The sequence below is a fragment of the Sapajus apella genome, unplaced genomic scaffold (assembly GCF_009761245.1).
Source record: "Sapajus apella isolate SASKATOON/1434 unplaced genomic scaffold, GSC_monkey_1.0 scaffold13, whole genome shotgun sequence".
NCBI lineage: Eukaryota > Metazoa > Chordata > Mammalia > Primates > Cebidae > Sapajus > Sapajus apella.
In genome coordinates, this window is record NW_022436953.1 from 29,519,305 (window position 1) to 29,545,113 (window position 25,809).

Here is a 25,809-nt window from a genome sequence, read left to right on the forward strand (position 1 = left end):
TCAAGCTGTTCCCCCAGCTCATCCTTCCAAAATGCTGGTATTATATGTATGAGCCACTGTGCTTGGCCTGGACCCTTCTTTAAAGGTTCTTGGAAAGACTCATGGGAGTGGTTTATATGAAAGTGCTCTATTAACCACGAAGAAGCTAATAGCAATGCCAACGACCACTATTCCCCCAGTGTTCCTCTCTGCACCAGGCACCTCTCCTCCAAATTCATGATTCAATTCATCCTTACAGCACCCCACTCAAGCCAGTCTTCTCTCATCTTTACGGGGGTTTTGTGGGCAGGTAAATTACCTCTAGTCTCAAAGTAAGTAGGCAAGAGACCTGGGAGTTGCGTACTGATGTAACCAGAGGGATTTTTATTCTCTGCAAAAAGATAAAGGGTTGTGGTTCTCAAAGGAGGGATTGTATTTTCACATAAATGTCAACATCTGTGTGGCTTCCAGTTACCCTCCAGTCCCTGAAGCAGCAGCATCAACATCACCTGGAACCTTGTTACAAATGCAAATACTCAGTCCCTATACCAGGTGATCAAAATCAGAAATTCTGTAGCTATGCTGGCGGTCTGTGGCTGCAGCAGCTTTCCAGGTGATTCTAATGTATGCCTGAGTTTGAAGACCACTGTGACCTTGATAGAATGTAGTAAGAGTGAGAAGGAAAAAAGCCAAGTCCCTACATGGGTTTTGAGCCTTTGAGGAAGTATTGCCAGATAAAATAAAGACTGCTCAGTTAAACTTGCATTTCAGATCCACAACAAATATCTTTTAGCATAAACATGGGACATACAATATTTGGGACACATTAATACTAAAAAGGCTTCATTATTTATATGAAATGCGAATTTAACTGGGCATTCTATATTTTCATTAGATAAATCTGGTAACCCTACTTTGAATGTTTACAGAGCCTCTCCATACCATGGCAACAAACAGGCCCCCTGCTGCAGGGTCCCTGAGGCTATAGTCCTAAGCAGCTGCATGTGGAGGCAATGTTGTGGAAGGCTAGCCTGTGTCCTTGTAATGCTCTTAGTTCTCTGGCAGTTTATTGCTTCTTCCAGCTATTCTCCAAGCTAATTGGTATGGATGAGCCTTCCTCCTTGATCTTTTTTTCTGTGGTTATTTCACATTGTGACATCTGTGAAGACTTTCTAACAAGAACGTGACTGACTCCTTTTTTTCCAGAGGACTTTGTGCTAGGCACCAGCATGGTGGCATTGCTACAGATGCTAGGGTATACACATGGAGACAGCTCCAGGCAGGGCACATTGTTAAACAAGTTTCCAGTGAGGCAAAGCTAGCCACAGATGGAAATCTGCACCGCATCCTGCTGCCCAGAGGAACCCCAGGACCCTCAGCCATTACTTCTTGAAATTGCTCAACATAAAGGATGCAGGTAATGAGGGTAAGACCACTTTCCCACAGCACCAGATTTCTGTAGAAAATGGTAAACTGAAACTCCATTTGGGCTTTCATTAGCAAAGCATTGTAGAATCTTAAAGTAATGTTTCCAAAGCAGACTATCAAGAATTAGATAAAAACATTTCAAGGTCCAAAAGAAAATTTAGGAAAAACAGGATCAAACAAATTTAAGCAGGTTTTTTTTTTCTGTAGTACTTATCAGCACTTTTACATATACTGAGCATTGCGCACTTCGAAGAGAATACAGTATATAACAAATAACATATTTCTCAAAGGAATCTGAAGGAACTCGTTTTCCTCTGGAATGCATTGTGGTTAGTATTTGGCTAGAGGAAACCGAGAAGAAAAATGAGACCAACTAAAGGACATTAATAGCTATAACTAGTTCTCAGTTTTAAAAATTATTCGTACCTGTTACATAGAATTTAATCTGTGTGTGTATATATATGTGCGTGTATGTGTCTGGTGTGTGTGTGTGTGTGTGTGTGTGTGTGTGTGTGTGTAGAGGGGGGCACACACAACCAGGCCACCTCTCATTTCTTAAAAGTGTGTATGTGTGCCATTTCCAACATGGCAGTGGGGGTTCCAATGCCTGAGAACATATACAACTGCTGCCCCAGACCCTGGAGTTATCTTTCCTCTATATGTACCCATGCCCTAGACCCTGGTATCATGGCTACTCCATTGATACCATGCATCATACACTAGAGTTATGATCACCATGAGTGCACCTGTCAGCCAGATCTACTTCAAGAGAAATCCTCTTGGCCATGACATCCCTGGTGGTAGAAAAAGCAATCAGGAGGATCCCAACAGCGTTTGCCACTGAAGACCCTAAGAACCCTTGCTGCTGCTGTAGACACCCACTGCCTTGGCCACTGAGGACATCTGCAATATTGGCAATTGTGAACCTCAGCTGACACCTATGCCGCTGCAACCTCATTAAAGCCAGAACTGCCACCCTCCACCCAGTATTCTTGCACTTGCCTGAAAAGGATGATTTCCTCCCCCCAGTGAAACCAGTACTTAAAACCTGGAAGAGTCGACTGCTCCATCAAATGTGCAGACATCATTGGGAGGCAAAAAGAAACAGGAAAACAACAACAAGGAAGCATAATACCAACAAAATAATATAATCATTGTCCAGTAACTGACCCCAGAGAAATGGAACTCTATGCATCATCTGACAAAGAATTCAAAATACTTGCTTTAAGAAAGCTCATCCAACTGTAAGAGAACACAGAAAAAAAAATGACATCAGGAAAACAATACATGAATAAAATGAGAAGTTTAACAGAAAGATTGAAATAATTAAAAAGAACCAAATAAAAATTCCAAAACTGAATGATATAACCAATGAAATTTTAAAAGGCAATAAAAGGAATTAACAGCAAAATTAAGCAGAAGACAGAATCTATGAATTCAAAGACTGGTTATTTTAAGATATCTGGTCAAAGGAAAAAAAAGAATGAAAATAAATGAAGAAAGCTTATGGGATTTATAGAACAGCATCAAAAGAGCTCACTTTTGCATTACAGAAGTTCAAGAAGAGCCAAGCAAAATACAGGGGTAGAGGAAGCAGCAAGAAAGGCCCTGGGAACTCACTGGATCCCCAAGCAGACCACTGCTGCCAGACATCACAGGGATCCTTCAGGAGGACAGACAGAGGTGCAGGCAAAATGTCACCAGGAGGAGGAGACCTCCAGTTGAAATTTGTAACAATTTGAACTAGTTGAGAAGCCTCCTGGCCAGAAGTCAGGGGATGGCATGAATCTTGCCTGCAGACTCCACAGGCAGGGGAAGAACTAAAGCCCTTTTCTTTCACAGGTGGGAGGCAGGTAGCCTGGGGCAAGTTCTTAGCCCTGCTTGCCCACAGTGGGAGTGAGACCAGCCCTTTGGACTGCTTGGGAGCTGGGTGAGGCCTGTGACTACCGGCTTTCCATCACTTCCCTGACAACCTGCCTGACTCAGCAGAGGGAGCCATAATCCTCCTAGGTACATAACTTCATTGACCTGGGAACCTCACCTCCCATCCCCGACAGGACCTCAGCAAGACCCACCACAGGAGAGTTTGAGGTCAGACATGCCTAGTCCTGTCCCCACTTGATGGTCCTTCCCTACCCACCCTGGTATCAACTACAAAGAGCATATGCTCTTTGAAGTTCTAGAGCTCTGCTCACTGCTGGTTCCTCTCCATTACACCACAGCTGATGCTCTCTGGGAAGTGCCACCTCCCAGCAGGAGGCCAACCAGCACAAAAATAGAGCATGAAACCATCAAAGCTAAGAACCCTCACAGAGTCCATTTCTCCCCCTTGCCACCTTCACTGAAACACATGCTGGTATCCATAAATGGTTAACATCACAGGACTCTGTGCAGACAACTCCCAGTACCATCCCAGAGCCTGGTAGACTTGCTGGGTGGCTAGACCAAGAAGAGAGATAGCAATCACTACAGCTCAGCTCTCAGGAAGCCACATCCACAGGAAAAGGCAGAGAGTACTACATCAAGGGAACACCCTGTGTGACAGAAGAATCTGAACAACAGCCTTCAGCCCTAGACCTTCCCTCTGTCAGAGGCTACCCAAATGAGAAGGAACTCTGGTAATAAGACAAAACAAGGCTCTTTAACACCCTCCAAAAATCACACTAGCTCACCAGCAATGGATCCAAACCAAAAAGAAATTCCTGATTTACTGGAAAAAGAATTTAGGAGGTTAGTTATTAAGCTAATCAGGGAGGCACCAGAGAATGGTGGAGCCCAAAAAAAGATACAAGAAGTGGAATGCAACAAAAGCAGTTCTAAGAGTTAAGCTTATAGCAGTAAATGACTACATTAAAAAAGGAGAAAGATCTCAAACAACCTACTGCTACACCTCAAGGGATTAGAAAACAAGAATAAGCTAAGTCCAAAGTCGGTGGAAAGAAGGAAATAATAAAGTTCAGAGAAGAAATAAATGAAATAGAGACTAGACAAGTAATAGAAAAGATCAACGCAATTGAAAGTTAGTGTTTTGAAAAGATAAACAAAATTGACAAATCTCTAACTAGACTGAAGAGAGAAGACAAATCAAATGAAAATGAAAGAGGAGACATGAAAACTGATACCACAGAAATACAAGAATTATAAGAGACTGAGACTATTATGAATAATTATACACCTACAAATTGGATAACCTAGCCAAAGTGAACAAATTCCTAACAATATACATCCTACCAAGACAGAATCATGAAGAAATAGAAAATCTGAACAGAGTCATAATGAGTAAGGAGATAGAATCAGAAATGTAAAAACCTTACCTTTAAAAGAAAAGCTCAGGACCAGATGGCTTCATGGCTGAATTCTACCAAACATTTAGGGAAGAATTAATACCATCCTTCTCAAGCTCTTTCAAAAAAATTGAAGAGGAGAGAATACTCTAAACTCATTTTATGAGGCCAGCATTACTCTGACACCAAAGTCAGATAAGAATATTATAAGAAAAAGGAAATTACAGACTAATGTCCTTAATGAATATAGATGCAAAATCCTAAACAAAATATTAGCAAACAAAATTCAATGGCACATTAAAAGACTTACTCATCATGATCAAGTGGAATTTATTACTGGGATGCAATGATGGTTCAATATGCAAAAATCACTAAATGTGCTTTGCCACATTAACAGAATAAAGGACAAGGACCATATGATCATCTCAAAAGACACTGAGAAAGCATTTGACAAAATTCAACATTCTTTTATGGTAAAGCTTCTGAACAATTTCGGTGTAGAAGGAATACACCTCAGCACATTAAAGGCCATATATAATAAGCCCACAGTTAACATCATACTGAATGATGAAAAGTTGAAAGCTTTCCCCCTAAGATCAGGAATAAGACAGGGATACCTATTATTGCTGCTTCTATCCAAAATAGTAGTGGAAGTCCTAGCTATGGTCATTATGCAAGAAAAAAGAATAAAAGGCAGCCAAGTTGGAAAGAAAGAGTGAAATTGTCTCTTCAGATGACATGACCTTATGTGTAGAAACCCCTAAAAACTCTACCACAAAACAGAAATAATAAATAAGTTTAGTAAAGTTGTAGAATACAAAATCAACATACAAAAATCAGTAGCATTTCTGTACATACAACATGAATGATCTGAAAAAGAAATCAAGAAAACAATCCCATTACACTAGCATCACAAAAATAAAATACATAGAAATAAATTTAACCAAGGAAGTCAAATATATGTACACTAAAAGCTATAGAACACTGAGGAAAGAATCTGAAGACATAATTAAAAGATTAAAAGTAAGAGTAAAAAGAATTCCATGTTCACAGATTTGCAGAATATTGTTAAAATGTCCATACTGCCCAATGTGATCTACGGATTTAATGTAACACACCTATCAAAATTTCAACGACATTTTTCACAGAAATAGAAAATGAATCTTAAAATTCATATGGATCTGCAGAAGACCCCAAATAGCCAGAGTAACTGAGAGCAAAAAGAATAAAACTGGAAACATCACACTATCTGATTTTAAAATCTCCTATGAAGTCATAGTAATCAAAACAGCAAGGTGCTGGCATAAAAACAAATTTGACTGATGGAACACACTGGAGAGCCCAGAAATACATGTATGCATTTACATTCAACGGATCTTTGACAAAACAGCTGAGAATATACAATAGGAAAAGGACAATCTCTTCAATAAGTGAGTTGGGAAGATTGGATATCCAGATGCAGAAGAATAAAATTAGACTTTTAATTTATACCATATTTAAAAATCGACTCAAAATAAATTAAAGAGTTAAATGTAATTCCTGAAACTGTAAAACTACTAAAGGAAAACATAGAGGAAAAGTTCTGTGGCCATTAGTTTGGGCAATAATTTTTTGGATGTGACCTCGAAAGCACAGGCAACAATGCCAAAAACAAACAGATGGAATTATATCACACTACACAGCTTCTACACAGCAAAGGAAACAATTAACAGAATGAGGACACAATCTGTAGAATGAGAGAAAATATTTGTAAACCATATGTCCAATAAGGGGTTAATATCCAAAATATATAAAGAAGTCAGACAACTCCCAATAGCAGGAAAGCAAATAACATAATGCAAAGTACCTGAATAGAGATTTCTCAAACAATAACAACAACAACAAATGGCCAACAGATATATGGGAAAATGCTCAACATCACTAACCATCAGGGAAACGCAAATCAAAATTAAAATGAGATAACCTCACACCTGTTAGTAAGGCTATTATCAAAGACAAACTATAGCAAGTGTTGGCAAGAATGTAGAGAAAAGAACCCTTGCACACTGATGTGGGGATGGAAATTAGTACAGCCATTATGGAAAACAATATGGGTGACCACTCCTACTGTTGGGAATTTATCTAAAAGAAAAGAAATCGGTATGTTGAAGAAATATCAGCACTCCTGTGGTCGTTGCAGTATTATTCACAATAGCCAAGATGTGAAATCAACCTAAGTGTCCATCAACAGATGTCAATGGATAAAGCATCAATGGATAAAGGAAATGTGTGTGTGTGTGTGTGTGTGTGTGTGTGTGTGTGTGTGTGTATTATTGTCCTTCACAGACACTGTGAGGTGTTGTGCTTTTTTAGATGCTTGGGAAGAAAAAATCAATTTATGTCTATTGATACACACACACACACACACATCTCCATATGTGTGTATACATATATATCACACATATCTATAATGTATATATGATTTCTTATAATCTATTTACATATATACACACACATACATACACATACAATGGAATACTATTCAGCCTTAAAGAAGAGGGAAATCCTGTCATGTGCAACACCAGAGATAAACCTGGAGGGCATTATGCTAAGTGAAATAACCAGGAACAGAAAGACAAATACTGTATGATCTTACTTACATGTGAAATCTAAAAAAGTCTAATCCATAGAAGCAGAGAGTAGAATGTTGGTTACCAGGGGTTAGCAGGGGAGAATCCGGGAGATGTTGGTCAAAGGGTTACGAAGTTTTAGTTAAACAGAAGGACTAGGTTCTGGATACCTATGGTAGAACATGGTGATTATGTTAATAATAAAGTTTTTTTATATTTGAAAATTACTGGGAGTAGTATTAATAGATCTTAAATATTCTCACCACCAAAAGTATGCAAGGTGATGGATATATTATCTGCATTTAATCATTTCATAATATGTACATACATCAAAATGTCATGTCATTCACCATAAATATTACAACTTTTATTTGTCAATTAAATCTTAAAGTTGAAACAAAATGTGGGTGTATGGTTTTTTTGATGACAAGTTTAAACCACTTATTTAAAGGAATTTTAACAATGGCTTGAATCACAACTTCACCATAAAACAGCGACATCCAGTACAAGCCTGACAGCGTAACGTCATTGTCTGCTCCAGCTGAAGGCTTTCCCAGCATTTTTTTTAGAGAACCATAAAATATGGTGATTTATAGGTAATTAATAAACTTTATGCTTGTTGCCAAGTAGATTTATATCTGTGGTGCCACTGCAAGGCTTATTACTTAACTGCTTTGTGGAATATAAAGGGAAATCACTTAGAAAATAAAATCAAGGCAATTGGGAAACGTAACTCCTCATAGAATCATTTTCCTTATCATTTTGAAACTCGGTGTTTTTACCTTACATTCTTTTCACTGGAAGTAACATTGTCCTTTAAATTCACTTCCAATCAATAGACATAAATTGATCTTTTCTTCCTGAGCATCTTAATAAAAACATACAACCTCACAATGTTTGCGAAGAACAACAAAAAAACGCACAAGCAAATGTCTTTGAATTGGGGAAACGGTCTTTTCAGTAATTCATGCTTCCTGTTTTCTTTGTAGACTGATAAAGTAAAAATTTATTTTTCTCTGATAAGCACATTTAAAAATTCTCCTGTGAGTAATATTGGGAGAACTAATCCCAAATATTTATTTAAAGGCTATATAGAGAATGAGAGCCTTGAGATCAGATTGGGCAATAGTAAGGATAGCGTGGCCTGTGCAGAGTGAGCTGCATGACGAAGCATGCATATTACTGAGATGACTCCCACTGCTGTCTCCTATCTGCGGGGTCACATCTTCAGCTAGATGCTCTGGGAATGCAAATTAATGTAATACTTGCTCCATGAATCATTAGGGAAAGCAGATTTGTTGGAGAAGGAATTCTGCCGTGGCTTCCAGAGAATTCTGTTCCTCTACTGGGCCATGATTTGAATGGCTGTGGCTTGACTCACCTTGGGAAGTGTGGATAATGTAATTTGGATGAATTCAGGCTGTTGTGCTAGATACAGCAGGGCCTCTGGCAGTGATTTGGTGTGGAGTACACCCACCAGCGCTTACAATCTAGGTTTTCCAGCACAACCACAGGACCTTAAGCCAAAGTGAAGAAGGGAAGAAGGCAGGTGATGCGGAAGGATGCGAGAATACCAAGATGCCAAAAGTGTTCAAACGGGAGTGAGAGGAGGAGAGGGAGTGAAGGGGAGAAAGAGAGGATGGGAGTCAGGAGGGCTGGAAGAAGGGGATGTTCCTGAAGGGTTTTCTACACATTCGAAGGTTAAGGGGACAACCTGAGAGAGCCATGGAGGAGGACCCTGACAGGTGTCCTCAGAGGGAAATGAGCTGAGAACAGAAGGGGCAACAGGGGCTGTGTTAGAACACTGTCAGGCTGAGTAACAGCAGCGAGTACAAGCAGCAGCAGTAATTCACAGCAAAGCGCTTGGCTCAGAGATGAAAGCCACCGGAGCCCAGCTCAGGTACTGCAGGAAGCACAGGAAAGGGTCCGGGGGTAAGAGCTGAATAAAAGGCTGGCCTTGAGAGGGGCTTGCAAGGCTAGGTAGGATTTTACAACACAGCAAGGAGGAGGAACCGACAGGCGTCTCCCAGGTGGTTTGGGAGCCCTGACTGTGAATGTGCTTGGAGTGAAGGAAGGAAAGCAAATGAGACCAACTGGCAAGGGTGAAGGTTGACAGAGCCAGGCTCAGAGGGGTCTGGGTTTTGGGGTGAGGGATGGAATCCAGGGAGGCTCTGAAGCTGGGCCCCCAGCCCGGTGGGAGGTAGCCAAGGTCAGGTTTGAGGAGCTACAGTGGGCACACGATGCAGGCACAACTGGGTCCACAGGGCATGGTGAAGACTGCCACTGACTGAGCACCTGCAATTTGCAGATGCGGTACCCCCTATGACCAGCGGGGACTGTACCCCACTGCCTGCAGAGAATACACTCCCGTGACCTGCAGGGGCTGTACCCCTACTGCCTGCAGTGGCTCTTTTCCCTGCTACCTGCGGGACTGTACCCTCATGACCTGGAGAGGGTGTATCCCTATGACCTGCAGGGATTGCACCCCTACTGCCTGCATGGACTCTACCCCTATGACCTGCATGAGTTATACCTTTACTGTCTTCAGGGCCTGTACCCACTATTACCTACAAATGCTGTGCCCCTATCGCCTGCAGGGGCTGTGCCCTCTACAATTTACAGGGTCTGTGTCCCTATGACCCGCAGAGACTACACCTTCTATAATCTGCAAAGGCTGTACCCCTATGACCTATAGGCACTGTGTCCCTATGACCTGCAAGGGCTGAACCCCTACTGCCTGTAAGCTATGGTTTACCCCTACTGCCTACAGGAGATGTACACCTATGGCCTGCCCCGGCTGTGCCCCTGTGACCTGCAGATGCCATACCCCCTACTGCCTGCAGAGGCTGTGTCCCCTACCACCTGCGGGGACTGCTCCCCCTAATACCTGCAGGGGCCGTTCCCCCTAATACCTGCAGGGGCTGTACCTGATGCTTCACACTTATTTTTAGTCTATTCTGCTCTGGATTCATCCTGTAAGGCAGAGCAATGACAAACTCTGGAATATGCTAATTCCCAGGCCATGTCCAACCTTTAAACATGACCCAATCCACTTGAGACCCCAGGAGCTGCGAAGTGATGATGGCGAAGCCTTGCTTATCATTCCCAGGCAACTCTGGTGAATTACACAGGTAAAGCCCTGATTTGGTGAGGAGAGAGGCCCTTGGATTGGAGTATTCCTAAGACTGAAGCAAAGCCCAGCTCTCTTGCCACCTTCCCTTGACATCCCTGGGTGTCAGCCTCCCTCCGCCACATCTCACAATCACCACCTGCCACCGATCCCTCTACCAGAGAACCCCTGACATCCACCACCTTCCTCACACCACTGCCCTGCCCATGCCCCACCCTCGCCATGTCTTGCCTGAAACTATACTACCAGATCCCAGCCTGGCTTTTGACCTTAGAACAAGGTTACACTTCGCAGCATCTACAGTTCATCTTTCCTTGGGCTCCTCTTTGGCCCCTTCGCCTGCCTGCGCACCCCCATTTTACCATTCACTCATAGCTAAACTGCACGTCCCCAGCCCCCTTTCATCACTGTGCATTCCCCTCCTCACCCGCATGGTTCTCCCCGACGCCGGGAACCTTCCTCCCCGAGGTGGGAGCAAGGCTACCATCTATGAGTTTCCACAACAACCTTGGCAAACCCCTTTCATGGGACTACGAGAATCCTGTGACCACTGCCTCCTCACCTGCCTGCTTCCCCACAAGGCGGGCAGACCGGGGACTGTGCCTAGCACTGCGTGGGTTCTCAAACAAGGAATGCTGAAGAGATGGGCAAAGAGGTTCCTTCTCTCACTGCTAGAGCCGTGGGAAGGTGGCCCAGGTGGCTCCCCGGTGAGGACAGAGACTTATGCATTGTATTTATTAGCTCTGAGAGTTCAAACCACAGGTGACAAGATAGTCAAGACAGGCTACAGACTGTAGCTAGGACCTTGACAGTGCTGCTTCCTGGTCCCTCTAGAGTTCCCAGTTGTTCATGAAAAATTTCCTGCCTCCAAACAAGAAGCCCTAACCCTAATTAACAGTCACACACATGCATGTACACATGTGCCTGTGAACACACATGAAGTACTCTTCCCCCACCCTCAAAGGTCCTCAGAATTCACTAGCTAACAAAAAGTACAGCTGGTTCCCTGGTTCTCACCACAGTCATCCCCTGAAAGTGCAGGGACTGGCTTCTCTGGCATTGCCAGCTACCAGGCTCCCACCTGAACCTCTCAGATCTGTTCCTGAGCAAGACTGCTTGACAAGCCCTGATCAGAGGCAGCTACCCCAGCACAAAAAGGAAATAGGAGTCTTCTTTTTAGCAGACGCCTTGACACTGCAGCCAGAGCTCGTTCATGCGTATGATTTATTAACTAATTTAGCATGTAAGAAAAACATCTGCATTTTGCTTTTATCATCTTGCCAGCAGACAGGCTGAAGACAAGATGTGTACTGCAGACTTGTTTAATGGGACCTTAAACATTCCTTCTCACTTGCCTGAGCTTGCGCGAGGCTCTGGTTTCAGAGGTTGTCTGATTTCACTGACCTAACACAAACAAACACAAAAGTAAAGCTCTCATCAACACATAAATACCGCAGGGATGGTCAGAGTGGCCATAAAACCCATGTTGACCAAGCCCCACTTGGAGAGCGTGCTGGTTGCCAGGACTGTCTTGGAATTTTGGGAGTAAAAGGTGCTCAGTTAGTTAACATTCTGAACTGAGCCTGGTTACCTCTTATTATATACAATTTTAAGATTTTCATTTAAAGAAATGTGAACTTGTAAGGATATTTGTTTTGGGCAAACATCACGGTTGGACAATATAATGAATAGAACAGTGTCTCCCCACAAAAAGATACGATTAAGTCCTAATCTCCCATAACTCTGAAAGTGACTTCTTGGGAAATAGGGTCTTTGCAGAAGTAATTAAGTTAAAATGAGGTCAGACTGCGTGAGGGTAGACTCTAATCCAATGACTGTTGCCTTTATGAGAAAAGAAAATTTGAGCACAGGGACACAAACGCAGGGAAGATGGTCACGTGGAGACAGAGGGAGGGACTGCAGTGCTGTATCTATAAACCGAGGACCGTCAAGGACTGCAGGAAGCCACCAGGAGCAGGGAGGCAGCTGGACACAGGACTTCCCACTGAGCCTCTAGAAAGTAACTAACCCTGTGGAAACCCTGATTTTGACTTCTGGCCTCCAGAACTGCAAGAAAAGAAGTTCCTGGGCTTGTTTTCTTTTCTTTTCTTTTTTTTTTTTTCTGAGACAGGGTCTTGCTCTGCTGCCCAGGCTGGAGTGAAGCGATGCGATCATGGCTCACTGCAGCCACAACGTAGCCAGGCTCAGGTGATCCTCGCACCTCAGCCTCCCAAGTAGCTGGGATTACAGGCATGTACCATCATACCTGGCCAATTTTTGTACTTTTCTAAGCAAGCTCGGGGAGGACAGAAACCTCCCGTGGCGTAGAAGGGCAAAAGCTCGTTTGACCTTGATTTTTAGTACAAATACAGACTGTGAAAGCGGGGCCTCACAAAAAACAAAAACAATTTTTGTACTTTTTATAGAGACAGGGTTTCTCCATGTTGTCCAGGCTGGTCTTGAACTCCTGGGCTTAAAGGATCCACCCACTTCGGCTTCCCAAAGTGCTGGGATTACAGGCAGGAACCACTGTGCCCCGACAGTTCCTGTTCTTTTAAGCCCCTGTGTTTGGTGGTTTCTCACGGCAGCCCCAGGAAACCAATACAAATGGCCGAGACCACATTGCCTCTGGCATTTGGGATGATGGTGTCCCAGACCACTTGTGGCCAGCAGAATGGCATAGCTGGGAGGTGCTGGCCCAGGAGAGGAGGAGCTCAGTGCAGCACCTCACTAATCAGGCTCCCTAAGCTCTCTGGGTCTCCATCTCTTCCCACACAAAGCAAAGGGACCTGACGAGAGGAAGCCCTCAGTGCCATTTTGCATGTGTATGTGAATGTCTTGAGCTCTAAAGAGGCATCATTCTATATCATTCTATATTTGTTAACCACAGATTTGGTAGCCTAACCATTCTCTCAAGTAGCATCTTCAGAACTATTAAGGGTGAGTGTTCCCTACAGCCTGGACACCATCACACAACACTGCCCAGGGTCAGTGTAGGCACTGAAGGCCCCAGAGGTTTCCTGGTGCTGGCGTGGGTCCTCACAGCAACTTGAGAAGTCTGTGCCTGAACCCACTTTTCTTTTTATTGGGCCAGAGACGAAACAGCCTCCTGGAGAATGTATCCCCACTGAGCCTGTATCTGCCAACGGGCTTACAACACTGGCTGGAGACACGTTTTCCCATGGGGAACTCTGCACATCCCCTTTTGCTGGTATACTGGAAATTGTCATGAGGAGGGAGCAGCAGGTGTCTTGGCAAATATTTAGCCACGGAGAAGGAGCCATTCAAATTCATCCTTCCCCAAGGTCTTTAGACAGCTCCACCAGCAGAGCTCTGGGTGGAGGGAAGGAGACTTAGCCTGCCCATAGACTGGGGAGGTTCATGGGAATTCTATTACAACACCCTTTTCCTCAGTCCCCCAGGCACCCGGAATAAAATCTTGGTAATGTTTGCTAAGCTGCACTTTATTGAAAATGGTTATTTACCCAAAAGACTTTTATTCAGAGTTATACTCATGATTTCACCTCCTAGGGGCCAAAACATTTTCCTAGGAAGAAAGATCTCATTCCTCTATCCAAAGGAATAAAACTGGGGTTTCTCCAGGCCTCTACATTTTAAGATTTGGGTTGGCAGGCACTAGGTATGTGCTCTGATGTTCCCCATCCTTACCCTCATTGCTTTTTGTTATTCTTGCTAGTTTAATAGTCTGTTTATGAGCTCTATGAAGAAGGGACTGAGGTCAGTCTTGCTCCCAGCATGGCACCCAGAGAAGGTTCCTGATAACTCCTTCTCCAGTGAGTGAATAAGTGCCCTCCCTCACAGGGTCAGTGTGACACTGGCCTCACAGTGCTGGGAAGCTGGCCATGCATTCTCCAGCCTCACAGCAGGAAAGGGGTTTCAAGATGACGAATGTTGATGTAGACAAGCTGGAGTCAACCTCTCACCCCGAGATCTGTTTTGCAATCTATAAAGGGCAAAGGGGGTCTCTTACAAATATCTATTAGGAGCCAAGATTTTGAACTTGCTACCCTGGCTGCTAAAGTGATGTGGCTTCTTTCCCAGCTATGATGGTAAATTTGTGTCCCAAGTTATTTCTGCTGAGTTCAATGCCCATGTGTGATCTCTCAAATGGGCTGGCTCCAAGAACAGGCTTTATGATGCTGAGGGTCAGTCACCTGGAGCCATCACAGGTTCTGTGTATGTCAGTTGCATTATTTGGGACCATCACCCCTGAGTGAAGGCTCCAGCCCCAAGAACCCCCCACCCCTGGTCTTTTCCAGTCCCCACAAGTCCCCCTGCAGCTTACCACTCAGAGGGTGGGGAACCGTGAACTGCTTCTTGCTGGTACGGACAGGAAGGAGGCTCTGCTTCTGCCTCAGGTCGTCCTTCTGCTGGGCTTTCCTCTGCTGGACCATGTGTTCAATCTTTTTCAGCCGTTCTTGTGAGCGAGAAATGAACTGAGGCTTACGAGCTTCCAGGGCTTCCTATGCAAAGAAAATATGTCATTTTTAAGAGCAGTGACACAGAAAGGCAACACATCTGTCTGATGTGGCCAAGAAGCCGATGGGGAGCACAACACTCAGAGACCAAAAGGCACGGTGCAAAAGCACATCATGATTTTCTTCCACACCCTTGTGTAAAGAGGGTAACAGGCATGCTGACACCACAGGTCCTGGGGGTCAGGCCTGGCCAGCGCCGAGGCCCCTGCTGCAGCAGGATCAACCAGCAGCTGGCATTAAAGCCAGGAGTGCAGAGCAATGTCTGCCCATTCATCCTTCTACCCTGCTGAGTCATTTGTTCCCAAAGACCAAAATCCAAGAGCCCTACATTCTGTATTCCAAAGAGACATGGGTGTGGAGGGAATGGAGGTGCTGAGTCACTTGCTTCTGTTGCACTTGGAAACCCCAAGAAGCACAGACACAGATCATCTGCTGAGTGTGAAAAATGTGCCCTTTCAGGAGGACCACAACTGTGGCTAAAGAAAACAGCTCCTCCTTCTGGGTAGAATGAGCTGGGAGGAAACCTTTGCCTATGCAGAAGCCTCTGAGCTCCACAAGCCATGTCAGAAGTCCCTATATCTCCACTTCCGCCTCTGCTCTCCCACCTCTATAAACCAAGCCACTCACACAGGTCTCCTGAACAAGAGTAACTGCCGTTCCACTCCACGCCAGACACTGGGCTGGGTGCTCTACATGTACGCATCACCTCTTGGGAGTCCCACATCGGTTCAAGAAGGCAGTCCATATTTCTTTGCATTTGGCAGAGGCAAAGTGGTAGTTTGGTGGATCACATGGTAACACCTCATCCATGGCAGCCCTGTTCTTTTCCTGCACTGCCTTTTATGGTTTTAACTTACTATTCCTGGAGTGTCTTTGTTCAAGTTGTCCGCATCCTGAAGTACCACCCACAGCCATTGGCTCAAGTTCCATCTACCTCAGGAAGCCCTATTGAAACGCCCTGTTCGGCCAGAGCATGGCACTTCACCAAGGGCCTTGAGCAACAGTGAGTCACACGTTTACCTCCGTGCTAGGCCGTGAGCTCCAGGAAGTCATGGGCCATGTCTCATTGACAATGCATCACTCACACAGTAGGAGTCCTGCACATATATGCTCAGCAAAGGCCCACTGGGCGTGCTGCCAGACCGAAACGTTCCTCTGCCCCCTTTTTCTTCCTCTGGGAGCTCAGAGTGCCTACGGGGAGGCAGCATGGGCTCAGTCTGTGTCACGTATGTACCCCTGGCAGCTATGCTGGGAAAGGAGTCTTCTTGGCCAGCTCCCTCCATGGTGCCAGCCACCAGGAACAGAGAACCAAAAGGTATAAATCACTGGATATGCTGACGCTTCAAGAGAGTTCCATGTCTAAAGAGATGACCCCTAGGAACAGCCTGGTGGCTCAGGTGTAGCTGCTGCCTTGGCTGCCCACCCCACCAAGAATGGCCTTGGAGACGTTGGGGGCACTACGAATGCCTCACTCAGGTCCCCTGGGTACAGGAGCCAGCCAATGGAGCCATCTCGACTACTGCAGCTGCGGAGGGTTTGCCACCTTATTAAGTACCATCTAAGAAGGGGTGGCTAGCTGTGTAATACAGTTAGCAGAGGCTTTCTCTGAGGTGCTTTGCCCTCCTAAGTTTTATCTCTCTGTACTTTTTAAACTTTATAAAATGTATGCATGCTACTTCTGCGAAAAGATGCCAAACAAAAACTTTCCTATCCTTCTATTCCTGACCATGTGACCTTGGGCAACTTCATCTCCCAAAGGCTCAATGTCCTCATCTGAAGGCGCTGAGATCTGGAGCCCCTATAGGCTCCTGCCTCCTGCATGGATTGGAGGCACTGATGCCTGGGAAGTGACCTGTGGGATGCTGGAGCATCCATCACTGCTGCTGTCACTGTCACTACTGATAGTACTTGATCTTCATTCTAACCTGGAGGAGTCAGTGTCATTATCTTCATTATTCAAATAGTGACACATGTCCTGGAAAGCTTAGGGGACCTGTCCAGTTACACAGTTGCTATGAAGTGAAGTCAGGTGGTGGAAGTAAGGTTGCGTGCTCACGGACTCCCCAGGAAATCTCTCCCCTTGGCAGGAATCAAGCCAGGACACACAGAAGGCCTTACCTGCAAGGTCAAGGATCTTGCAGGCATTTGCTGAGGCTCAGAACAGTCTTCAGACAGGCCAGGGCTCCCTGCTCCCTCGGGGGGTGCTGGCGAGGGTGCTGCTGGGGAGGGCTCAGGCGTGGTGGGGTCCTCATTCTTCTTACATTCCTTTATTTTTACAACCAAGTCACAGCATGTGTAATCTCCTAGGAGAGAAGATTTAGAATCCCATTTAGAGGGCACCAGGTGATTTTCTCCTGACTCCTCAATACCATTAGATACAGAAGACAATTTTGAAAATAGAAACGCCAGCGGATTATTAATGGGCCTCGTTAAGCCGACAAGATCATGCAAGCCTCATCACAGAGCCCCCGGCTGCCCTGGTCACAAGCAAGAACATTTGCATTCAGCCAGACTTCATGACCGGCTAATTATGCCAGGGAGGTATTCCCTAGTCTTCTGATGGTCAGGATGGCTTTGCTCAAAATGAAAGAAACTTTTCTATTCAGTGCTTCATATTAAGTGTGTCCTGTCCAATTATTACAGTTCAGTTGTTTGGGGACAGTGTATTAATCTACCTAGTGCTTGCTACACTAATGATATAAGGACAGGGAACCGGTATTCAATTACAGAGCCCTCCCCTGTACTTGCTGGAGACAACCACGGGCTTGGCATAAGTAATTGGGATGACTTCTCTCTCAAGGCTGGTTTTGGCCTCTTCCTGGGGCCATTTTGATTTTCCCTTGTGGAAAAGGTCAGGAAATGAATGGATGCAACAGCACCTCAGGCAGGAGAGTTTCTGATGGACTGGGGATTAATGTGTATTTGCTGGGCACTTACTGGCCTCAGCCTGCAAACCATCACCCTCCACTCTGTCCTTAGCCCACCCCTCCCAGATGAGCTCATAACGTGCCTCACTGTACCTTCCCTCAACACAGCTCCCTGAAAGCACCCCAGTTCTGAAACGCACTGCAGCCTCTCCCTGCCCCTCGCCCACGTGCTCACCTATCTCCATAAAGCCCCTTAGATTCCTCTGCCCAGTAGACTCCTACCTCCAGGCTGAGTTGGTTCAAACCTTCCAAAAGCCTCCCTCCCCTTCCCAAGGCAGGACCCATCCCTGCCTCTGCTATGCCGCCCCGGGGGACACACATTGCTCATTCAGCAGCATTCATTATCAAGCAGGGTTGGAAGATGACATTTTCACCCCACAAGCCTATGACTCCCCGGAGGGCTGGACCATATCATACACACCCTGCATCTCTCCACAGCATGGGCTAGGTGTCCAAAAGGAGCTCATTCTGTAGAATGAATGGAGAGGTGGCCTTCTGGAGGCTCACAGGTCCATGGGAGGCATGTCCATGTTTACAATGATTGCAACGACTAGCACTCACCATTCACACCTGAGTCCTCCCTAGCCTGGGTCAGCTGTCCAACCTCTGCTCAAAACCCACCCACAGTTCCTGTTACCTACAAGCCCAAGCCAGCTGGACTTTTCATGGCTGTTTACATGGTGGATGTCACACCTGCTGCTGTCGCTTTGGAGTCTCTACCTAAACAGCACACCACTTAGAAGGTCTCCAGTCATGCTCTTTCATTTTTCTGAGCATTTGCTCTGGTTCCTTCTGGAAGATTTCCCTGTGACAACCCTCCCCCACCACCCCCATCCTCGCTGCCACCCCTTCAGGCTTAACACTAGCCTCAGCCCCTCTCCTGCAGAGTTAATGTTGGCTTCTGCCATACTGTTTCCATGTCTTCTTGGAAGCACTTTTTCTAGTTCACCCTGTGCACAGGGAAGGAAGCCACAGTTGCTCTGCCTCCTTCTCTACCATTCTCCCCAGCACCAGAACCAGAAACCCAAGGGCCAACCCAGCACTTCCACCTATTCACTGCTCAGAGACCCATCCATTGGATCCTGAGCGTCTCTGCGGCCACAGCCCCTCCTGCACAGTAACGCTGCGCCCTCCTCGCTGGCTGGGCCTCAGCCCCCACCACGCTCCTCTCCCATCTGTCCTCCACATTGCACACGAGACAGTAGTTTCCTCTCGAGCAAATCTAATTATGTCTCTTCCCCTTCAAAGGCTTGGCTCTGCCTTCAATCCAGACTTCCTAAGTGGGTTTAGAAAGGCCTTGCGACCTGACCCACGTGACCCCTGCAGACTCACGCCAGCCACTGCCACCCCCACAACCCCTGCGTCCTGGCCCCCCGACCCTCTACAGGTCCCCAAATCAACCCTGTTCTTCCTTTCAGCTCCTTGCTTCGTGGGTGCCTTTCCCTTAGGCTGCAATGCTCTTTCAAATCAAGTCTGCTCAAAGTCACTTCCTTGCAAAGATGCCTCTGCACAGACCCTCCTCAGAGTATCAGGGGCCATCCTCGGCTTCCCCATGGCCCACCACAGACACAGCTACACTGCTGACTGTTTCCTGTACCAACTGGGAGCCTAGAGGACAGGCAATACCAAACACAGTGCCTGGCATACAGTAGGTGTTTAATAAATGCTTCTGTAAACAATTAAGAGCTAGGGATTAACTTGGGTTCCGAGTGAAATGACTTTTCTCAATTGCCATAACCAATTTACATTTCACAACCCAAGCTGCTTTCTTTCTATTCTTTTCCACAGTGCTTTGAGAACCTCTTTACAGTGATAGGAAATGCTGCTGACATCACTGGCACCACAGGACATTTTTCCAATGTGTTCTTACTTCCTGTTCTATATCATTGTTCACTGTACCATTTAGTAGTGGTCAGCAACTGACCTCCAGAGAAATGATGACTATGTTCTAATTCTTGGTTTCTTCCTCTGTGGGAGGCTGAGTTTGGGACCTACCTTTTGGGCACGTGAGTTCCAGTGTCTCATGCTTGTTAAGCACTGGGCACATGTGGGACTCACCCCTTAGCCATTATTCCTGTTAGGTAGTCATGGGGCCATGGTCACCCCGGCAGACCTGCTGCCTTCAGAGCAGCCATGCACACCTGCATCTCCACCCTTCCTTGGCTGAGCCCAGGAAGGTGCTGTGCACCTGTGTGTGGTCTTCTCTTCTGTCCGCCTCAGAGGGTACTGGCCTTACACACAGTGGGACTGAAAATCCCTGACCCACCTAGGGCTGCCTCCTGGGTGCTTGGGAGGTTATTACTTGGCAACCATTTAAACTTGCTGGCCCTGTCCCCTCTCTGCTCTCCCATTTGGAGAAGGGGAGGCTTCATCAGGTGAACGGTATGCACGAGGTTCAGGTAGGCACACAACCACTTTCCATTGAATGTCTAGACAGAATGATCTCACCCGCCGCTGCCCTCGCTCCTTACCTTGGGGTAACTTGCTTTCTATCTGAACGCCATTGTCTTCCTGCGGAGATGTGCATACATCTTGTAAGGGGCAAAGAAACCCAGGAAAAGGGATTCTGGGTTTCAGGAAGCTTTGACGTCGTCTCTCAGTGGGCTCAGAAAGGTCTCTAGACAGACAGGCATCGCTTGGAGAGCTATCCCCAAAGGGAAGGAAATGTTTAGTGGGCTTCTGTTCCACTGGAGGAGCAGACAGAGTCAGGCATGCTTCTCCTGGTTGCCTCTTGCTGCTTCCAGAAAATACTTCTGTGTGTACTAAAAATAAAATGAGAGTTGTGCTCAAAATCTCTGATGAATCCAATCTAATGTACTGACTTCTACCCGCATGGTGCTTTCCTGGGGACAGACTTGAGGGCTACAGCACTGCAAGTTCAGTTAGGAGCTCCATTTGTATACAGTGCTGTGGGCTTGAAAGAGACTGCTCGGTGGTGTCCTTAGGAGCTCATATTACACTCTCTGCAGTGAGCAATACAGTGAGTGAGTTAGCATCTTGATTCTGGGGTCAGAATACCTGAGTTCAAATCCCACCTCTGCTACATTTAAACTATCCCACCTATAAAATTGGGCTGATGGACTAATAATATTAAATTATTTAATTTATTATATTATTTAGGTTTCTGTAATAAGCATATATTTCTATAATAAACCATATATTTTATATAATTTATATATTTTATATAACATGTCTGTATTATATAACTCTTAAATATGAAAATTGAGGTAATGTTATAATGAAATAGTAATGTACGTGGAGTGTTTAGCACAGTACCTGGTGCACAGTCAGCTCTGAATAAATGTTCATTATGATTACTATTGCAGAAGCATTGGTGCCGAGTTACATACTATGGCAAATACAGAGGTAGGAAACAATTTATCGGGTCAGTGTGCGTAGCTCTATAAAGCAGTGGATTTAAAGACGTACAGCATGTGGCTTGTTTCCACGTTGTACTATCAGAAGCCTGGAAGCCACCGTATGTCCATTATAGGGACTAGTTAAATAAATTTTGGTACATCCATGCTCTGCAACGATTAGAAAGAATGAGGCAGTTGCTCTTGGGTGGATGTGGCTTAATCTGTAAGATACATTATTTAGTGAACAAAGCAAAATGCAGGGCAGTGTGCTTCCCCAGCAAATGCTTCCAGACTCAGATATCTCTCAAAGGATGCAGAAGATGCGGGAGACTGCCGTCTCAGGAGAGGGCAATGTAACACTAGGAATTGGGAGTGGAAGACAGAATTTTTCACCATCCATTTTGTACTCTTTGATTTTTTTAAACCTCTTTCATTTTGAAATGCCCTATACATTCTTTAAAGAGTTACTCAATTTTAAATAAGGGAAGAACTACACCAAGTTGTCCCCCACCCTATGCTGATACCGCCCAAGAGAAATGGCCCCACCGTTGCTGCCAGTGGGAGTGCATCTTAGCCTTCCTGTGTGTTGGGACAGAAAAAAACATATTGAGAATCCCTGGAATAATAAAAGTTATGACAATGTTCCTGCTGTACTTTCTCAAATGTCTTATGTATAAAAAGAAATTGAACTCTTGACTATCTGGCTCTGATAATAACACCAACCTCTCTCATCGATTTCTCAGAAATCTGCAATTTTCCCACCCCCTCTGTCCTGGAGTCCCCACTGTTCCAGCCAGTGGGAGCAGGCTGTGTGGAGTGGAGCCAGGCTGTGTGGTATACAGGGAAGAGCAAAGGCTCTAGGGCAAGAGGGTCCCCAAAGCACCTTTCTGGTTGTAGGATCCAGCACAGGTGAGGTCACTTGAGAACCATCAATTTTCTTATTCACCAAGACGGGGAACCCAGTTTTCCATGTTCTTATACACAAATAAACAGACTGTAGGTAAAAGTACCTGCAGACCCCAGTGTCGGATACAGAGAAAGTACCAAAAATAAGGAAATTGTTATTAGCCTTTGCCATTTGGAGACGTTTGTCTACCTATTGTAAAGTTGGCTTTGCTAAATTGTACAGAAAAATGTTTCCAAATGTTTATTTCAAAACATTGATTCTGTTTAAGAATAAAATATTGCAGACAGAAACGGTCTGAAAATAGCCATACCTCTTTTTTTTTTTTGAGATGGAGCCTCACTCTGTCACCCAGGCTGGAGTGCAGTGGTGCGATCTTGGCTCACTGAAACCTCCGCCTCCTGGGTTCAAGTGATTCTCCTGCCTCAGCCTTCTGAGGAGCTGGAATTACAGGTGTGTGCCACCAGGCCTGGCTAATTTTTTTGTATTTTTAGTAAAGACAGGGTTGCACCATGTTAGCCAGGATGGTCTCGATCTTCTGACCTCATGATCTGCCCTCCTTGGCCTCCCAAAGTGTTGGGATTATAGGCATGAGCCACCACACTCGGCCACATTACTTTCTTTTATTAAAGCTCGCTGATAGAATCAAAAACCAAATTAGTTATCAATGATGCAGTCTCAATCTGCCAGGTAATATGGATCCATCCTGGCGTTAGATTTTTTAAATTAATGTAATTATTTATAGATTTATAGAGATCAACCAATCAATATTTTTATCTATCTATCTATCTAACTATCTACCTGTCTGTCTATCTATCTATCTATCATCTGTCTATTTATCTATCTCTGGTTTATTGTAAATTTTTATATGAATGATCCTGTGTAAGTCAGATGTTCAGGCTATGACTTGAAAGAGTTAAACTAACTCAGAGAAAGTAGAAGGTAGTTAGTGTACTGGAGAAAAGGAATTTGCAGCCAAAGAAGGACTTTCCTGACAACTGATTGATCAGGTCTCATTTCGTGCATTCTGAAACGTACAATCGTCAGCCACGCAGTCACCCACAGGTGGGCCCTCGCAGGACAAGGCGGCACGCGTGCTCTTTTCCTCCCATGCACTCCATGTGCGGGTGGGACTGGGAGTTCTCTGTTCATGCCCAACATTCTAAACTGCATCACCCTGGTGAGGACCCACGGCCACCACAGCCTCTGCCCATCTCAAGAGAAGCCTACGGAAGCAGCCACCTATCCCAGGTATTTCCGTTTATTGGGCTGGCACTTAAAGCCCCCCTCCTGAGTCTAACACATGGAGAGGGCTGGGACATCCTGAGGGTCCTTTAAATAGAAATGTTCCCCATGTCCCCTTTTCTCAAACTGGTTGACATGCCATAGTGAAACAATCTCACAAAGTTGCTTATCTCAGAATTGAGCAGTAGGAAGTGAACAAAAACCAACAGATTCTGCCAACAGTTGTAAATTCCTTCTATTGAGCTCATATCCTTTCATGTCCTTGACTCATAGAAGAGCCCATTGGGTCATGATGCAGTGCCCATTTATGCTTTCCTCAAGTTCATTTTATTGTGAAATACATTATATTTACAACATAAAGATATTGAATATACTAAACAGAGCACCCACAAAGAAGCAGACTATTTCCTGGGCTTCAGACATCTGAGCTGCTCTTGGATGATTCCCACCCACATTCTATAAGACAGGACCATTCGCCTCAATTGTGGGCCACTCCATTCATTCCTTTTGTCTCTAATCTTTCCATCTATGTAGGTACCCCTAACCAACAGGCTTTTATACCAGAAGTCCAACTAGCAAGCACAAAGCTAGCTATTTTAAGGTAAGGACATCATTGCATCCGTTAGACAAAAGCTTCCAGAGGAGGCTTCAGCAGGTTGGCTGGCCCATAGCTCCCATGTGAGTTTATGGGATATGATTCTTGGGAAGAAAGTGGGAAGGGATGAATGAGTCCCGGATACCAGGAGCTGACCACAGTTGGTATCAGGCAGGGCTGGCACGTGACTGGGCATGCTGGCAGGCAGGAGTAGCATCAGGGGAGCGGGCTGGTCTGGATTTTCTGTTCCTGACCCCATCATGTTCAACTGCAGGCCTTACAGATACGTTGAAGCAGGACACTCTGCAGTGAAATGTGAGCCTGTGGAAACCCACACAGGGCAGGGACTGGGGTTGGAGTTTCAAGGACCTCACTTACACATCATCAAGACAAGCTAAGAAGAGGCATGTATCTGGGCTGGGTGGGGACGCTGCCAGCCCGTGCATATCTTTAGGACAATATGAGAAAAAGGTGTGTCTTTTTCAAGACATTTCGCAACCATTGGCCCGAAAATGTCGCTATAAGCCAATTTGATAGAAAAAGGTACTTTATTGCTTCTCTCCAAATATTGTACAAATCTCTGATGTTCTTATATGAGCTCCTATTGAGCCAGAGGCTCCCCACAGGCATACCGTTCTCATAACTGTGGCAATTTTGTTCACAGTAGAAAACCAGGAAGCATGAGTTGTTGCTAAGGAGAGAAACCAATACAATGGCAAGACTGTCAGTCATATCTAGAGAAAGAAAACCATGAAAAGCAGACACATGTGCCCAGAGAGTGCAGCTGCCCAGGGAAGTTTAATAGCCCAAGGCAGGTAAATATCATATAGAACTCGCATTTGAATCATTCATATCCAGATTAGTTTAAATTGTGTTAAAGTTATTCTGGTCTTGAAGATGAAACTTAGCTCTTTAGAACATTCATTCTTTCAAGAAGAGAAAGATTGTCTCTGAGGTTTTGGGTCACAGCTCTGCTCAGCCTCCTGCCCTCTTAAAACAGACTTTAACCAACCACTCAACCAAAGAGACCTTTCTGAACAAAGCAGGCCCCCCTGAATGTAAACCACACATTTCCCCCACATGCTGATGTTCCGGATGGTGACGTTTTCTACCCTCAGAATCTGGGCCATCTTACAACCAACTGTGTCTTAAGAGTTCCAGTAATCAAAGCTTGTGTCATTGTCTCTGGGCTATCAACATAAATGCCAATTTCTCAACTCAACTGCAGGGTGGCCCTTGGCATCTCCTAAAAGCCCAAATGCTCTTTGCCATGAACCCAAGCAGCCCCAGGCTGCCTTCTGCTCTCAGTACATTTGCAAAGCTATCAGGTCTGCATTTTATACGTAGAGTACCTGTATGACCTCTTCCTCTGACCTGGGTTCTTCTCCAGCAAGCCCCATAACTACAGCCTCTAACTAAAAACCAATTAAGAGAGGTTGGCAGGCTTAGGTGTCTGCTGAACACCCACTTTGCATGGGCACCTGCACGTGAGTTGAGGACTCTCAAAGTCCTTTTAGCAGAACTTTGCTGACTCCTTTTGGTCAGCAAGAGGCTGCTGCAGAGTGGAGTGAGGGCATTCTTCTGCACATAGTATGCTGCAGAGTGGAGGGAAGGTGTTCTTCCGCATGTTGCATTCTGGGGGGGGGGCGGGGGGAGGCATTCTTCTGCATGTTGTGTCCTGCAGAGGAATGGAAGGCATTCTTCTGCATGTTGCATCCTGCAGAGGAGGGGAAGGCATTCTTCCGCATGTTGCATCCTGCGGGCGGGGGAGGCATTCTTCTGCATGTTGTGCCCTGCAGAGGAGGGGAAGGCATTCTTCTGCATGTTGCATGCTGCAGGGGGGGAAGGCA

The 25,809-nt window shown here is 45.4% G+C and overlaps 1 protein-coding gene across 2 annotated transcripts in view; it reads right to left on the reverse strand.

The window, feature by feature from the left end:
- Positions 1-25,809, reverse strand: part of CUNH10orf90 (chromosome unknown C10orf90 homolog) — an 86,697-nt gene that overhangs the window by 18,433 nt on the left and 42,455 nt on the right. Inside the window, exons 3-5 of one of the 2 annotated variants that reach the window (XM_032281988.1) lie at positions 20,328-20,618; positions 17,048-17,232; positions 14,737-14,914 (exon numbers count right to left, since the gene is read on the reverse strand). In XM_032281988.1, coding sequence (XP_032137879.1) covers positions 14,737-14,914; positions 17,048-17,232; positions 20,328-20,618 — 654 coding nt within the window. The remainder of the gene's footprint in view (positions 1-14,736; positions 14,915-17,047; positions 17,233-20,327; positions 20,619-25,809) is intronic. The other variant, XM_032281989.1, reaches the window with a different exon arrangement.